General features: G+C 38.9%; 1 protein-coding gene across 1 annotated transcript in view; it reads left to right on the top strand.

Moving 5' to 3' along the window:
* LOC120793913 (myosin phosphatase Rho interacting protein) overlaps positions 1–16,102 on the top strand; it is a 44,405-nt gene extending 28,303 nt beyond the window's left edge. Inside the window, 9 exon segments of the mRNA XM_040134357.1 lie at positions 1,732–4,326; positions 7,837–7,984; positions 8,187–8,304; positions 10,564–10,723; positions 10,901–11,014; positions 11,254–11,340; positions 11,494–11,656; positions 12,830–12,915; positions 15,322–16,102. Coding sequence (XP_039990291.1) covers positions 1,732–4,326; positions 7,837–7,984; positions 8,187–8,304; positions 10,564–10,723; positions 10,901–11,014; positions 11,254–11,340; positions 11,494–11,656; positions 12,830–12,915; positions 15,322–15,393 — 3,543 coding nt within the window. The 3' untranslated portion in view covers positions 15,394–16,102.
* Positions 16,103–17,681: the final 1,579 nt, after the last annotated feature.

The raw sequence follows: 17,681 nt of genomic DNA, 5'->3' as shown, positions 1-17,681 counted from the left end.
ATTTCATGCATATATTTTGAATTGAGCAATATCTTTTTCCCATTCATTTTGTAACATTCTTTGCATGTTGTATTTTATTGTAAGAAAACATCCAACTGACATTGAAGCAACAACGTGGCTACATATATGTACCTTTGCATGAGTTCATTGCATGTGAAAAAAACATTGAGATCTTATTACTAAATTGGCTTCTACTAGTTAATCTCTTCTCTCTTTGTCATAGGTCTGTATGATATCTGAACTCATGCGAGCAGTTACTTGAATATTACTTTGATTATGGACCAAAGAACACCAGTTTAAATGTTGCTGATGTGACTTTCAGAGGATTATTTCACTCTAAATGAAAAAGAGAAAAATTTGTAATTGAAATATTTTTTTATTTCAGTTGCTAGAAATATTAGGGGTTACAACAGAATGTTAAAAGGAAAAAGAAATTAAAATGAAAAACTGATATTATCAAATGGCCATATGAAAATGGAAAGTGAACCTGAACAATCTGAATCTGATTGTGAATCAGTTTTCAATTTCACTTTCCATTTTTGCCTTTCATGAGATGTCATGAGAGAGAGACACAATATTTGTATTTGGTATTAAAGTCCATTTGCCATTTACAAGTTAATTTTTCATTGTCTATTGAAATTTCTAGTTTAAGATATTTCATTTTCTATTTTATGTTTTTAGGTTTTGGTTTCATTTTCAAATTGTTATTTAATAATTTCCATTTTAGACATCAAATATTCTGTTTGCTAATATTTGATTATAGCCTGAATTGTCTTAGTAATACACTAAAATAGGTATTTACTATTAAATTTAATTTTTTTCATTTAGAGTGATATTATCCTTCGTAATTACTGCATAATAGCTTTACTTGTTGAAATGTGTGGCTCAACACCTATGAATAATAACCTCTCAGCCTGTTTTCTAATTATTTGCATGGACATCAGATTCTTATCTTCTATTAACTGCTATGAAGACCATCCATTTGTTATTCTGTTAACAAATATTGTACATAGGTATGTAATGGTATAAATGTTTGATGGATGAATTTCTGTGCCTGTGTGTGGATGTCAGGATGGTTTTGCCGGAGCGACGCCAAATGAATATTTTGTAGATGATTTAGTTTTTTTGATGTTGATGAGTTAAAATTAGGCATTGCTGTGATTATTAGGATACAGTGTGTTAATTTTTTGTGTTGCTTTTTGTTTTAGACATATAACATTTCGGTGACTGGCAGTGAATTGTAGAGAAAATATATTTGTACGTTAGACGTGAGTTGAATGATACGATTCGCTATCTCCACTCAGAAAATAATTGCTTTGGTGCAAGACATGAGCTTGGACCAGAAAACTTCAGAAATGTGTGTGTGTAGGACCTGGTATGCCTTCCATCCTTGAGTAAACCATCCAGCTGAAACTAATATTGCATTACTTACCACATGAAGTAACTTTTAACCATTTAATGTGCATGCTCTGATGTGATTAACTAACCCTAGCCATTAAATCTCTTTCCTTTTGCTTTTAATTTACAAAAGTAAACCTAAGGGAAATTTGAATTTGTTTTTAATCACTGTTCATTTACATAATTTGGGATTATCATGTGGGAATGCTAATTGTAATGTAACTGTTTATATAAATTAGAGGGAAATGATTGGTAGATAACTCTGAGAATTATTAGCAAGCTTTGTGTCTCCCCTGCTGTGTGTTAACCAACTGTCTGGTCCCCTTTTCCAAGCTGGAGCACCCTTTGGGTCTGGAGGCTGATGTGACGCCCCAGACGAAGAGGCCTGAACTGGTTAGTTCTCAAGCACAGAGTTTAACAAAGAAGTACCAGGAGACCAAAGAGCTCCTGAAACTGCAAGAGCTGAAAAAGCGCAATATGCAGGCACAGCTTGGCCTCTCACTTTCTCAGCTCCCCATCAAGGAACCTTACTTTTCTGAACCCCAAAAAATTCTGGATGGCCCTCCCCCTGAGCCTGTTCAAAAAACAGTTAGTTTTTTGCTACGGGACAGCTCAGAGGCAATTCAAGAGCTAGAAGACTTGATAAGTGGTAAACCCCTCACACTAATGGAGCTGGGGAAAGTGTTTAAATCCCATAGTTGTAATCAAGAAGCAACAGAGAAGTATCAACTTCACAAGCTCTTGGAGACTTGGAAGTACCGGCAGGAGATAGAAAATGAAACAATAAAAAAGTGTTTAGCCAGGGCAGGAGAAAGCATCCGCGAATACGAAGCCCGTCTTCTAACCATTGAGGATTTAGTGGGGAAGGTTCAGAAGCAAAGTTTTGAAAGTCTAACAAGCCCCTATGGTCCCTTCTCAAAAATTGAAAACCATTCAGAGACAAATGAGATGACAATTGGAATGCTCTCTCAGAGGATTGAACTTTTAACAAACGAAAATGGGGCACTGAAACAACGATGTCAGGAAATAGTGAACCAGCTTACTGAGGCTGACAGAGAAATAGACAGACTGAAAGCCGAGCTGATCAGCCAGCAGGGCGGCAAACAGCATCATCTGGTCATGGAAGAGTTGAAAAGACTGAAGGCTGAACTGGCTGAAAACCAAGCTAACGCCATAGACAGGGAGTATTATGAGAGGGAGCTGAATGAGAAATCCTTGAGGCTCCATGAAGCTCTGGTTATGTTGGAAGAACTTGGTAACACCCTTAAAGACACTGAGAAGAAGCTGCAGTTGAAAGAGGCCACACTGAAAGGTCTGGGCTTCCACGCAGATTGTGAGGACGAGGAGTTATACCCAGAGAAAGAGCAACTCAAAGGGCTACTGGAAGCCTCACAAGCAAAGTTATTTGAGATGGAGGCAAACCTTCAGTGTACCGAGCAGCGCTGTAAGGAACTGGAAGCTAGGAACAGTGATCTAATAGCACTAAACGAGGAATCTGAGAAAGTCAGTAGAAGGAAGCTAGAAGACGCAGAAAACGAAACAAGAATGCTACGAGAGAAGTTAGAAAGGAAGACAGGTAGAGCTGAAATGACAGTTAGTGAGTGTGTTGAAGCGGGAAAAAAGGAGGTTGATGACAAAGGACTTTTAAAGCAGGTAGTAGAAGAGGTTGAGATGAAGACGGAGGCGATTAATCAGGTAATAGAGATGTTAGCAAAGGTAGATGTTAATGTAGAGAGAATGCTCAGTGATTTAAAAAGCACTTTATTTGGTTCTTCGAAAGAAGAGCCACTCTGTGTGAGTCCAAAAGACATGAGGTTGGTCGTTGAGGGAGAGTTCTGGAGCCAGCTGTTGGGCACCTCCGAAATAAAACCAGAAGAAACCGTACACAGCATTGGGAGGGGGTTGGCAGAACAGATGATGGCACAGAAGCGCTTGATGATGTTGATTACTGGAATTAGTCCACAAGCAAAAGTTGAGAGTAAGGTAGTGAGAGAGCCAGATTTTGCATCTATGTACAGCTGGCTTGACAATGAAGCAAATGCTCTGATTCTTAAAGAGTTAAGAGAGACTTTGGAGGCAGTGTCAAATGGTCTGAAGCAGATTGCATCCAGGGTAGCGCTGGAAAAAGAGAATGAGCTGCTGTCTTTGGCTCTAGCAAGCTTTGAGTTTGGTAGTGAGCAGAAACAGTCCTCTGAATATCTGCTTGAAGCTCTCAAAGAAGCATACATCTCTTATGTGATCATTAGGCTGAAGGTCCAGTATGAGAAAGAGATGAAGCAAAAGCAGAGGGAAATTCAGATTGGTAGCTCAGATTGTCCAAATTGTCCTAAATTAAGAGAGGTTGCCAGTGATCTCCAGGCTAAACTAGCAGATCTCCAGTGTCCACAATCTAAAGCTTCTTTGAAAACAGGGCCACAAACTTTGATCCACATCGAAGGAGAACCCATTGACTCTTTGGATAAAACCATTGAGCTTCATGACATGATAGCAAGGCATAGGAAGGAGCTTCGAGAGGTGAAAGACCACTACGAGCAGGAAGCTGAAAAGATGAGGCAGGAAATAGCTAAGGCCAGTGAAACAGTGCGTCTCCGTTCAGAAGAAAACGTTAAAGAGATCGACTCATTGACAAACTGCATGGAGAACCTCAAGAAGAAGCATGAGATTGAAAGGACAAACCTCATGGAGAGGTTTGACCGGGAAATGGAAGAGCTGAGAAGCATGATGATTCCAGTGAACCCAGACAGGACCTTGACAAATGAGGATACACCATCACATCACGCTTTGGCCCAAACTTCAACCCTGAAGGAGCGCATTCAAGAGCTGGTGACCCAAGTCTCAGTCATGACCGAAGAGATGAGACGGCGCGAAGAGCAGGGCGACATTACAACTCAACGGCTGAAATACGAGAAAGACGTGGAAAACTTGAAGGTGGAAGCGCTCCTTGTCCTTGCCGTTCTCAATCTGTGATGCCTTGTGTTCCTTTGTGGCATTCCCAGATCCCTCTTCCTTCCCCAACCCCTACTCCTCTTCCTAACCTCGCTCACCTTACTCTTGCTCTTTGTTCTGTAAACCACTTTTCTTCTGTTTTGCATGAAAACTAACCTACCTTAGGCGTATGTGATCATTGAAGCTGCAGTAGTTGTGTATTGAGGAACCCATTTTGTTGAAGCTCTATCACCATCACTTGATGAATTTTGAGTAACTAATACATTATATTATTCATGAGAACAATTCAAAGGAAGCTGATAGATTATTTCAGGCTATCAAATCATATCAGCCTCCTCTGCTGTGAAATGAGTTCCTCTGTTTGTAGTTTAGTGTGCTTATTGATCTAACTCTTTGACTCAGCTATACCTCATTTTAGTGTTAACGGGCAAAGATTTGACCCTCTGTAGCATTTTCAAGTTTTTAAATATTCAGAATCAAAATCACCACTTATCATTTGAGAGAAATTTTGGCTGTGAGATTAATTTGTATGGGTCTATCTCTTTTCCTTTGGCTGTGTCTACTAACAATTTAAATCCATACTTTAATCCATACTGTCTCTGAATTACAGTTGATGACATAACATTTCAATTCTTTAACAAAACAATAATAACTCAAGGTCAACTTACTAGCTTTTTCTGGACCTCTCAACAGTCATCAGCAGCAAATGAAGTTTTTGGCTCAGGTGTGATGATGTGACCGAAGTATGGAACTTTGGTCACATGATAAGAAGTGGTCATACAGTATATAGGATAAGTCCTTGACATCTGAGCCAATAATGTCATTAGCTGATGAAAGCAGTAGATTGCGGTTGAGAGCTCTGGAAAAAGCTAGAAAGCAGAACTTGACTCTGATTATTTTATCAAACCACTATTCAAAGGGTCAGGAATAAACTTTCAAGTTTACACTTTTCTATTTCTTGTCATGGTAAAGGGTCAGTTCACCCAACTGCCAAAAATACATATTTTCTCACTTATCCTTAATGGTCGTTGGCTAGGTTTTTGGCCATTTTTGGTTTTATTTGCATACGTTTCCCCAATACAATGGAGATAATAGGAATTCTGCCATTGTTATCTGCTGAGACAACATTAACATTTAATAAAAACTCCACAGAAACATCGCTTCTACCCCTATTTTATTATGATAATCCAAGTATTAATGCTGTAAACTGTGGACAGTTTATAAAACATAGTTCCCAATAAAAATTGCTGGCAGCGATGTTTTCTGTGGAACAGCGTGTTGTTCTTGAAAGTTTAAACAGAAATTTTTCAGTGCTTTGTGTACCACAAATGAAATTCCATTCACCTCCATTTTATTGGGATAGTTGTAAAATGTTCAGCCGTGGTTTTTTGTTATTTGAGAGAACTGATCCTTGAAGATGTGGTGAGATTAAACCTTTAATTTAATAGTCTATTTTACTAGCGCCCTTTGTGTATTTAAAAGATGAGGCTGGTGTTATTCTATATTTTCCATCTCAACAAATCTCATGAATAGACCAAAATTAACAGTGTGTTAGCCTGTCTCTCAATACTTTCTGACTTCCCAAATCTGTCTGTTGCACTCAGCCCCAAGCCCACTGGTTCTTACTGAATACAGAAATCTTTAAATATTGGTCATAAGTATACTTTTTTTTTTTTTTTTAAGGCTAAACAATTTCTTAAAACAGCTGGGCAATGTAGTTTTTGGCAAACGTTACTCAAACAGTAGTGAGTAGTGCGTTTGTTGGGGACTGTTTTTAAGTGGCGGATTAGTACACATTTGGTGCTCTTGTGAATACTTACAGTACTAGGATGGTGTCTGTAGAATTGGGTCAGAATGAAATACAGTGTATGTGGTGATGGTAATGAAGGAACATGTCACTCAGTGCAACAGTGTGGCTCATCAATACGTTTTTAACAGTTTTTGGATAACAGTGGAGCTCTTTGGCACAGAGCAGTAGGCTATATCAGGCTTTGACACACACACAATACTTGTTAGGAGGATACATACATACGTTGGTTTGGGTCTTTTCACGGGATTTGACGGTAAGAAAAATATAGATTATTCTCATTTATATAGCCTATTTAAAGTCTTGCAGTTTGATGTCTTAAATCCAGGTTGGAAGGTATCCAGGAATTGCTGAAGCTTTGATCGCCCAAACTTTTCTAAGCCCTGCGCTGGAGTAGTCGTAGTGAATATTCACATAGAGATTCAGATGAGAATCAGACACACAGCTTGTCTTAAATTGCACAATTATAAAAGTCTTAAAAATTACAACAAATGAAAATGTAGATAGAATAATTGTTGATGGAAGTAGAGGGTAACTGTCAGCTTTCAGTTTGGTCTGATGAACCAACCTTTGTGATTTACTTTTGAAAAGGGAGATTTACTTGTGGTGGAGTGTTAATCAGTTTGTTGGATGTTGAGGTAGTCAGCGTATGCCTTAGCTAACTAACCTAGTGAGCCCATGTCCCCGCCGTGACCTGGGATATACTGTATTTAACACATAAGATACAGAGCCTGACATGCTTCTAAATAAAGCTGCTGCCTGGTCTGATGTCAGAGCAGGAAGTTTACATTTGCTCTGTGGGGGAGATCACCCTCTCACGGTGGTTTCCCTGGTCAGAGCTCTCAGGGGGTTTTATCCGTGTGAAAATACACTGGACCTCCATTTCCCCTGTTTAGCTGAGGCAGAGAGAGGGGACGGGGCACAGCCATTGACTGAGTCCTCAGATTAGTGGCAGTGAATAGAGGACGGAAGCAGGGCTAAGTTTTGGGCCGGGCTTGTGGAAAGGCCATTGAAATTCCTTCTTGTGGAAACTTGCACTGTAGTTATAATAGCAGTGTAATGGCTCTTTCCAAAATTTTGTTGAAGAGGATTTATTCTGCTCTCTCCCTTTCTCCAAATAACCCAAAGGTGATAATTCGACAAGCTGACCTCAAAAATGCCTTATCTTGAAGATAGGTTTCACTCTAGTATCTCAGAAGCCTAGCTATTCATGATTGTGTTATTCTGACAGCTTAACCCAACATTCCACCAAAGATTTGACCCATAGGCAGATTAGGATTTGCACATTAGCTGCAGACTGCAAGTGCTATTCAACAGCATGAGCTCAGTTTGGATTAAGCGTAATATTCATGTCATTACAAGTTTGGATGTTGTGCTGTGGATAAGAAATGGCAGCATATACTTTCTTAAAGCCTCCTTTCTCATTGTCTCTGCATTCCTTCAGTGTATTGTGTATCCTGTCTCTCCTCTTAACCCTTTTTGAACTCGCACAGGCTCAACTTGCTCATGGCTAACAGGCTGTAGCTTGCAAGTAATTTGCTGGAAATAAATGGATGATCTGCACTGGCTTATACTGTAGGGCCCAGGGGTGTTTCCTGTTCATTTTATATGGTCAGGAGAACCTTTTAATCTGTGTCCAGACGATCCATAAACTTACGGTTGCATCATGTTCTCCTGTGTCACAGGCCACCTGTGAGAGGGGCTTTGCCGCCATGGAGGAGTCCCATCAGAAGGTTATAGATGAACTGCAGAGGAAACACCAGAGAGAGCTGGAGAACTTGCAGGAGGAGAAAGAGAGGCTGCTGGCTGAGGAGACAGCAGCCACTATCGCTGGTATATACCATTGTAGAGGAAAAACTAGACTAAAAAGAATAGTCTTTTTTTGTTGTTGTCATACATTGTTTTGATTCTTATTCCCTAATGTAATTTATTCTCACAAAAATGCACGATCATGCTGATTTAAAAAAAAATGTTCAACTCAAAACTATAGATGTTGTGCTCTAATTATTAAAGCTTCTTGTGCCATTTATTGTAGCAATTGAAGCGATGAAAAATGCCCACCGGACAGAGCTGGAGAAAGAGCTGGACAAGGCTCGCAAGGCCAACAGCAACGCAGAGAACGCAGACATGGAGGAGATCCACAGACAGCATGAGTAAGTTTTCTTCACTGCTACAATACCGTGTTGTGGCTTTTAGGACCACTTACAATTATAAATCCTGTTGAAATATCAAGACACTGCCTTATTTTCTTGAAGTTACATTATCAGTAAGTTTCCAAGCAGGACCAGGACTCCTCAATGAGCAGTAGTGCTGACAGTTCTTCAAAAATAGCTAAAAATGTAATTTGTTTGAAGAAACCTAAATGCAACCACCATGGCCTAATACAGTGCAGATCTGAGGTTTTTCCGCTCATCTGTTGTACCTCTGCTAACTCAGTTGGGTGAAAAACTAGGAAGTGACTTATTAGATTTGTTGTCGTGGTTCTGTAAGACAGTTGCATGTTACAAAGGCAGCTAAAAGTCTTACCTTATTTTACAATAAACTAAATATAAACAATTTGTTTTTACTATGATTAAAAGAAAATGCTGATAATTGGTAAGAAGATTTAGTTATCGTTAGTCAGGAAACAACAGTAACAACAATGTGTTTGTAATCATACATAATGGCAAAAAAGAAAGAAAGAAGGACTTTACATAAAATTGGAAAGTTTGAGGATTCTGAATAGTAAAATAATAGTTGTAATGAAGCTTGTATATTGATTTTGGGAGGATAATTTATACATGCTCTTTTTCCTTGATTATTTCATTTTGTGAATATTAAATTTGCCTACTATTATCAAACAGCCTCACTGTAGAAAGCAAAAAAATATTTTCACACGTTCTCAGATACTTTGGTGTCAAGATTATCAATTCAGCAAGGCTGGCTAGGCTGTTCTCTTCGATATCATAAAATGGAGCGAACTAGTTAACTGATACTGTTGATGGCATGGAAGAGGTTATGTGAGGAGGGGGGCAGGAGGTTCCCCTCCTTGAGAACAACAACAGCTCATTTAAACAGTCCATTGGACGACACACTGAAAATTTAGAATTTGTACAGATCATCACAGATCGAATATTCAATTTTTTTAACATTTGGGCAATAGTTTTTAGTTTTTAATGTGAAGTGGCAGCCTTTATTGGCTGCCATCATTGGTAAAAGGACAGTTTCAGTGCTATACAAGTGGCAAAAACCAGGCTGAGACTTTAAATTACTAAAATTACTATGTTCAACAACAAAGATGCTATAAAACCACTTTACCAAAATGTTGAGATAAAAGGTGATTTGATATTGGTTGGGACATTTCTATGGCTATTACATGTATTGCAAAAGAGATGAGTTGTGATACAGCTGTTCTGTCAAATGAGAATTAGATTAGATTGGTATGTATTGGCTTAATGTAGATACTGTACATCTGTATCAGCGCATGTGTCGGCCCATTAGTAACAAGAAATTTGCAGAACAGAAATGCTTAAAATACATTTGAAGTCATTCAGAAACAGTGTCTCATTTACATGCTGTTGTCCACCACAAACACAGACAAGTTTATTTTTCAGATGTGAAATTCTGAGTAACTATCTCGATGACGATACTCAAAATTAAACAAAATGATATATCATTTTGCTGATATATCAGCGTCAAAAATCAAGTGTCTGTCTGGCTATACTGTCAAATTGCTCTTCTTTAAATGCTTTTTAAGACTGTTGTGACTGCTTGATTGAAGAAGATTTAATTTGATCTGAGTACTGACAAAGTGCTGAAGTAACAGATTGCGCAGATGTCACTCAGGACTTGCCGGGACATGTGCGAAGGTACTGTGTGTTCAGTGCTCACCTCCCTGTCCTCAGCGTGATGTAACACTTCACTTGTTGATGTTTGGAAGTGCAGGTGTTAACTGTCAAATACAAATCACATACAATTTCATTAAGCTGAAAATGTTCTTGTCTTCTCTTTTCAGTGACTTTGCTCTCTGATTAAAATGGAAGATATTTTCTAAATTGCAAATGTAAAGAATTAAGTGTCACTCTGAGTAAGGGAGGGCAAAGAACTCCTGCCCCACAGCTTGTCAGCCTTAACAACAGTTGTGGAAGTCTGAAGTAGCAAAGGAGACATTGTGAGACATGGAATTGCAGACACAGCTCGAGTCCTGTGTTTTTATGTCTGACACAGGATGTCTGATCCTCATTGCACCATGACAAACTTTATTCTGGCTGTAGATCTGAATGGACGGTTAAGTGTTTCACTGAATCAACTGAACATGAAGCTGTATTCGCACCCTTTTTTTATTTATTTTATTTTATTTTTTATTTTTTTGTCCTGAGCCCACACAGGTGGCATTAGGTTTTCTCTCAGTGTGGTATTGTGTTGTGCTTCAGGGAGGAGCTGTGTTCGTTCCAGCGGGAGATCGAGGTGTTGTCAGAGCAGTATTCCCAGAAGTGCCTGGAAAACGCCCACCTGGCCCAGGCGCTGGAAGCCGAGAGGCAGGCCCTCAGGCAGTGTCAGCGAGAGAACCAGGAGCTCAACGCACACAACCAGGTGCAGACGCACACTCTAGCACACAATTGTGTCACTCGCTGGTACACACAACACACCTGTGTACCAATATTTACTCAGGGACATGGTTTTGACTGTTGCGTGACCAAGCGTGCAGGAAAGCTTACTTGCCCTTCTGCTAAACTGTTCTAAGCTTCTTGTTCTTTGCGGCATTTGTAGGAGCTGAACAACCGTCTGGCAGCAGAGATCACAAAGATGCGTTCCATGACATCTGAGGATGGAGTAGGAGACACAAACAGCACAATACAGGGGAAAGAGCTCTACGAGTTAGAAGTAAGGCTCAAGCAAAAAATCAATGAAAGCAAAGCAATAAAATATAAAAAATGTGCATAAAGATTCTCTGTATAAAATGTATCATAAAAACAGGTCTGTATTAGTGATTTTTTTTTAAAAAGCAGCTGATGCTCTTCGGGCAGGTTCTTACAAAATCTTAAAGTCCAGGAAATAAAGGTCTACTTCCCCTTCAATGTCATTTTTTCATTTTCTTCTGTCAATTTCTTCATTTTTCTTAGGTGATGCTGAGGGTGAAGGAGTCTGAGGTCCAGTACCTGAAACAGGAAATCAATTCCCTGAAAGATGAACTCCAAGCTGCCCAAAGAGTACGTTTTTTTTTTTTTGTTGTTGTTTTTTTTTTTTTTAATTCTTTTCCCACTTCTCCTCGAGGCCCTATTTAGATGGGGACACCCATGAATTCCTAGCTGAGTGACAACATGAGTGCCTTTTATCTGAACTGCCAAACAATGTGTTGTCAGGACAAGAAATATGCAACAGACAAGTACAAGGACATCTACACAGAGCTGAGCATCGTCAAGGCCAAAGCAGAGCGTGATCTGGGTCGGCTCAGAGACCAGCTGCAGCTGGCACACGAGGCACTCGGTGAGCCGTCGCTGGAGGAGGTGGAGCGAGGGGGATACGGTATGGAAATATACTTAAGAACACACCGGGCTTCATGCAAGAACATTTTCGTGCTCTTGTACTAAACTTCTCTCATATTTTTTGTGTTAGTCATGTTCATAAGAGAGTTCAAAGTCAGACTCAGCCAAAACTCTGAACTGTTTCAAGATATGTTTGTGAGGAGGTGCGCGTTCATCAGAATTGATTATTAGCATTATCGAAAGCCCCCAAATTGCTATAAAAGTCTCCCTGTTCTGCTCCAATTGTTGGGGAAGTTTCAGTCACAAAAATGTCAAAGTAAAAAGAAAAACTTCACTTCACAAAGCTTCAAGTAGACTGTAATTGGCAGATGTTGACATATTTAATTTAGCAGTGTCAGTGGTGGTTTCATGGGATTCAAAGCAAAAAATGAGAGCAGCAGTTTACTGTGACAGAAATCATGAAGAAATGGTCCGACATGAAGTTAGACGCTAAAAACTCGGGGGTGTAAATCAGCAGGTGATAAGGCCGTGCTCCAGGACTGGGACCTTCATAAAGACGCTGAGGTAGCTGTTGCCATGAGAAAACTTTACCAGCAACCACTGAACTGTAAAAGTTGGCTTGCCAAAATTACTCTTGCCAGTAAAATTGAGGGGAAAAAAAGGAAAGAAAAAAATTAGTAGCCATCAGAATATTAACTTTGCATCAAGTTTATTTTAGTTATTAATGTTTATTTTATTTGATCTTGGTCTGCAACTATTTAAACTGGAAATGTATTCATATTAAGGCATTATTATGCTTTTTTACTTTTAGGCTATTTTCTGGCTTTATTATGTAATGATAGTAGAGAAATGACAGGAAATGAGGGAGAAAGCAGGCAAACAAATGTTCCCACGCAGATTCAAACTGGGAATGTTGCAGTTCATGGTTGGCGTCGACTTTAGTAAGACAAGTGTTTTTCTGCCTGTGGTGAAAGGCAGACATTCTCTACATGACTGGTATGACAGGTGCGGACCACTCGTGGATTTCATAAAGAGAATATTGGTGAACACTCACCAGCATCACTCACTAGTTAGGAATGAATCAGTTCATACCTACTGTTGTTGTACAATGCCCATCGAGTGTCAACTAAATTGGCATTCACGAACGCTGGGGACTAGACCTTTTCTCTAGCTTTTCCCTTTATTTTAATTCTGATACGTTTTCCCCCTCTAGATATCATGAAGTCCAAAAGCAACCCTGACATCCTCAAGATGGCGGCTGCCGCAGCCAAACGCTCAGAGCGCACCATGAGGTCAAAGGTGGGTTTTCCGGTTAAGTGTAAAATCAATCCTTCATCCCACTGTGGTTTTAATTCAGGACTCCCCATGCAATTGCATCACACATTGTGTCATTTTTCTTAAGCAGCAACAGATTCACAAGTGACAGAGCAGCCCTGTGTTGACATAAGAGGTTTCCCTCCAAACCAAGGCTGAGAAGCCGTTTGAAGTGACTTGCTGTCATCTACAGGTCACCTGCAAAGTTGCATGTCATGCCCACCTTTGCATCATCATTGGCAGTGTTCCTGCAGGGCTGCATTTAATTTATCCATTTTGTGCCTCCATCAAAACTGCAGTCTTGGGTTTGTGATGCAAAATTGACACCACAGTTTTCTAACACACACTTGCTGGTGTGTTTTCCCCCTTCTGTTCTCAGTCTGTGAGTCGTGACATTCCCTGGGACAGTTAGGGCTGCTGAGGACGTGTAGGCCTCCTTCCCCTTCTCCTTTAGGTAAACCAAACCACCCATGGGTGGTTTAAGCACACCCTCTTGCCCTCTGCCTCTAAAGCACTCAATAGATCTGAGTCACCACTTCACATTAGTGTGCACAAATATCCCACTCTACAGACGCATGGGGGTGAAGAAGAAATGGTGTCAGCTCTGGCACAGTGAGAGTGTGTCTGACATATCACTGGGTTTTTGATAATTACTAATCTGAGTCGTATATTCTACACACTATGGAGCCCCAAAACCATTAAAAGGCAACACAAGATCATCAGACATAGTACTATTAGTTATATAATTAAAATGGAGTGAAAATGTAAAGCTTAGACTTTTCCTTCATCTCCAATCACTTGGTAAATAAAATCTAATTAAACTCAGCCAAACTAACTTTGACTCTTTTATCTGTCTTTAACCTGGTAGTTTTAGTTTTTCAGTCCTCTTGTCAATGTTGTCATCTTAGCATAAGATAAAAAATGATGAGATGGGTGTGTTCATGTATGTCCATGGTGGCAGTGTCTTTATTAACATATGTGGTGAATACAGACTGTAGCAATGTGACTAACTTGCTTAGGAACACTGGTAGCTAACACGTAGAGCAATAGCCGTTTTAGCAAGCTACCTAGTTACAGCTAACTTTGCCATAAAACTACACCAGTGCAGGTGTTGGTTACCATTCATAGTCTGTGTACTGTTGTAGCTTCACTGTAGAACCTAGAAACTAATAGCAGCTAGAGCTGTTTAACCAATAAACTAGCACCAACAAAGCTAGCTGGCTAATGCTAGTTAGTTTTAGTTTAGTTTGACATTATGAGAAAGGAGACATTAAAGATACAGATACACTCAGCAAAGTGCCCGGGATGGGGGACCAGTCAGCTTTTCCACACACTGTTTCTTGCTTGTTGGCTAACTGAAAATGAGACAGTCCGTTAGCAGAAATGTACTCGCTTCAGTTAAGCATTGCAGAAGCTAATGATGCTTATGATGATGAAGACAGCTATCTTTGTTAGTGTTAGCTTGTTCAGTACATGTACAAATAGATATTCAACACTGAATCTTCAAAGTGAACTGACTACACTGAATCATAATTACCAATGACTGAATCAGTAGCTTAGCAGCGGTGCTCCCTAAGTACTGAGGTACATTTGAATGATGATGCGTTCACTTACCATTGCCCATACTGAAGTACATTTGAGCTGAGAACTGCAACTGCTTATCTTGTGAACAAACTAAAATCTAAATCTAAAATCTTTGAACCGAACAGAGTCAAATGTTTCAAAGCAACACAGTGAATCCTAATTTATAAACCTGCTCTTTACTGATTTTTAAACACGCACTCCTGCTGCCACCCTGGACCAAACACTGCCCTGGACATACATGGACACAGCAATGTCATTATCATATAAGCAGAGGGAAAATAGGAAATGGGGTGAAGAAAACCGTACTTGCAGGGAAAAATGGAAATAGTTAATAGATAAGACCAAAAAAAATTGGGAAAACTATGGACTTAAAAAAATAAAATGAGATAGTACAAGATATATGGAAGCATAAAATGAACTAAGATTTTATTTTTTTTATCAACTTGATTGGAGGTAAAGAAAAGCACAAAGCTTTAAATTTCTTTTTACACTCAATTTTAATGATTTAACTGAAAGGATTGGTGTGTTTATAGTTATTTGTAGTTATATTTTTGACTCATTTAATAAACTTTCCTGCCCTTAGTCAGTTTCGGGGCTCTATACTACACAGGGTGTTGGTGCTTGCAGTGAAATGTAATGCAGTATGTGGGGTCATGATTCCATTTTAGAGATTTAATCAACGGGTGACAACAGATTTACACTGACAAGGTAAACACTGCCTGCTCAGGAACAGTACATCTGTCCAGAAGAAGTTCTGTTTGTCGTGCTCAACATTAACATCTGCTTTTTCTCTCTTCATTCCTCCAGAGTCTAAAGGAAGGGCTGACGGCAGAGCAAAGACTTCACCTGTTTGAAAATAAAGACACCAAGGAGTTCTGACAGTGACACATCCTGTCTACCAACCTTGCTGCATGTTTAGAAGCCCACTATATTTTAGTTCTTTAATTACTTATCTAGAAACACTACACACTGGTCACAAACACAGATCATATATTATTAAAAAACATGGTATGAAGTTTGAATTTCATGTCTAGAGTTTGCATTCCATGCACTTCAGTTAACTGTGACATTTTTTGTATTGTTTATTTTTTGCTGCCATGTCTTACTGTAAATACTGTTTTTAATTGAGCATCTGTCTTGCATACACTAAAACTATGACTGTGTAAGCTACTGTTTTAACTCCTTAGACTGTTGCTAGCCAAAGGCATAAATGTGATGTTTAATGGCTAAACACAACTACATAATGATGAGTGAGTAATACTTGCATAACAAAAGCTTAGGAATGAAGTCTGGCGTTCAGGTCTGCGCGTTAATGCTCCATCACTCCGTTATCACTCCACAGATGGAAGTGTTGCTCAGTAAACAAGCTATGAAACAAAAGTGCTCGTCTGCATTAGAAAACAAGTACTTACCATTTTGCTTCATCGCCTGACTTTAAATTAACATCAAAGATGTTCTCTGTAATCCTCGGATCAATTTGAGATGCCCATTTAAAGGGGACAGCTGAATGCATATGGATGGGATTCACTGACTATAATTTAAATATATATATATGAAAATTTATATAGAGTTTTTTTTTTTTTTTTTTTTTTTTTTCTCTCCTCTCCTTACTGCAATCATTGGTCCAGCTGTATAGGAGTTGTTGGAGTTGGTTTATGTTTGTAGTCTTGTTCAGTGGCAGTCCCTTTGTATTTATTTAAATGGTTGGGATTTTTCTTTCACATTCCCATTCCTCTGTACTCTATTCTTGTAAATATAAAGCAAATATACACCAACTGACTACAGGTTTATTAGCAATAAATATTTTTGCACCCTTTGCAGTGTGTGACTGTTTTGAAGTTTTAATTCTGCTTGCAGATCTTTCATGTTGAAACCTTTGAAATCTTTGACAAAAAAAAAAAAAAAAAATCTCAACTCATTTCTGTGGACTTTTTTAAAGAGCTTTCAGCTGCATCGCACCGTCTTTCTCAGCAGATAGAGTTTGGAGGGGTCATGTATTTCACCTGTTGTGTGGGGGAAAAAAATGAACATTATCAATCAGAGACAGGTTGGCCTAATCAAAAAGGGGCAGGCTATTATTTTAAGAGAAAACACTTGACAGCAGCTGGGGGCAGTGCTGCCAGTAATTTAGCACAGTGGTTCCCAACCTTTTTGACCTGCGACCCCTTAAGATAAAACTGCACTGGCTTCAGGAAGTTTTCCCTTAATTTTTCCACTTAATTGTGTTGTAGAATTAATTGTAAATGGATAAAATTGCCATTTTGCCCATCAATCTACACTCATGAATCCATATTGACAAAGTGAAAACATGTTTTTTACACATTTTTCCAAATGTATTAAAAAAACTAAAATCTCTCATTTACAAAAATATTTGGACCCTTAATCAGGTACTTTGTAGAAGCCCCTTTTGCAGCAATTACAGCTCTTTTTTTTCATCCTCTGATTAACCACGTGGTTTTTTAACACTAAGTGCAGCAGTGTAGCCAGCATAGAAATTTCCAAATACAGCAATAGCTGCTGAAGAAGGTACACACAAGTTGAGAATAAATCATCATCTGGTACATAACCATTACTCACACCTGATGTGAAAGGAAAGATGATGTATTTGGTTTTGCTCTCTGTGTATCAAAGGGATTTAAAACTGTTGTTGGGAGCGTCTGTAAGATTTAAATGAATGAGGTGACATACTGTACATGAACATGTCATCTGTTTCAGAATAGGATTTCATTCTGAGTTTTAGATTGTTTAAATACATTTTTCCAGATCTGGTGCTGACTCCATTTTTCTCCTTGGAAATAGAGAGTTGAGAAAACAATCCCAACTCAAGGTCCACTTACTAGCATTTTTCTGAACCTTTAAAAATATTACGTGCTCTCCAGTCACTTAACCTGCCAGTCAACAGATCTTCTGTAAAACAACTGAGCAAACTCAATCAAGACCAAACTATTAAGTGACCCTTGAATCGGGGTTGTTATGTCAAACTACTATTTCCAAGGAGACGTGATATTGTCTTAATATTTAAATTACTCTTATTTCTATAGTATGAGAATAAAGTTACATTTGTGAAGTATATTTAGTTAGTAGTTGTCAAAAGTGAACTTACTTCATCTTACGTCATTTACACACTACATGACTTTTCAAGGTCGTCAGATTGCTGCACTGTTCAC

The sequence above is a fragment of the Xiphias gladius genome, chromosome 9 (genome assembly GCF_016859285.1).
Source record: "Xiphias gladius isolate SHS-SW01 ecotype Sanya breed wild chromosome 9, ASM1685928v1, whole genome shotgun sequence".
Classification (NCBI taxonomy): Eukaryota; Metazoa; Chordata; class Actinopteri; order Istiophoriformes; family Xiphiidae; genus Xiphias; species Xiphias gladius.
Note: the sequence above shows the minus strand (reverse complement) of the source record. Positions and strands in the feature narration are given on the sequence as shown.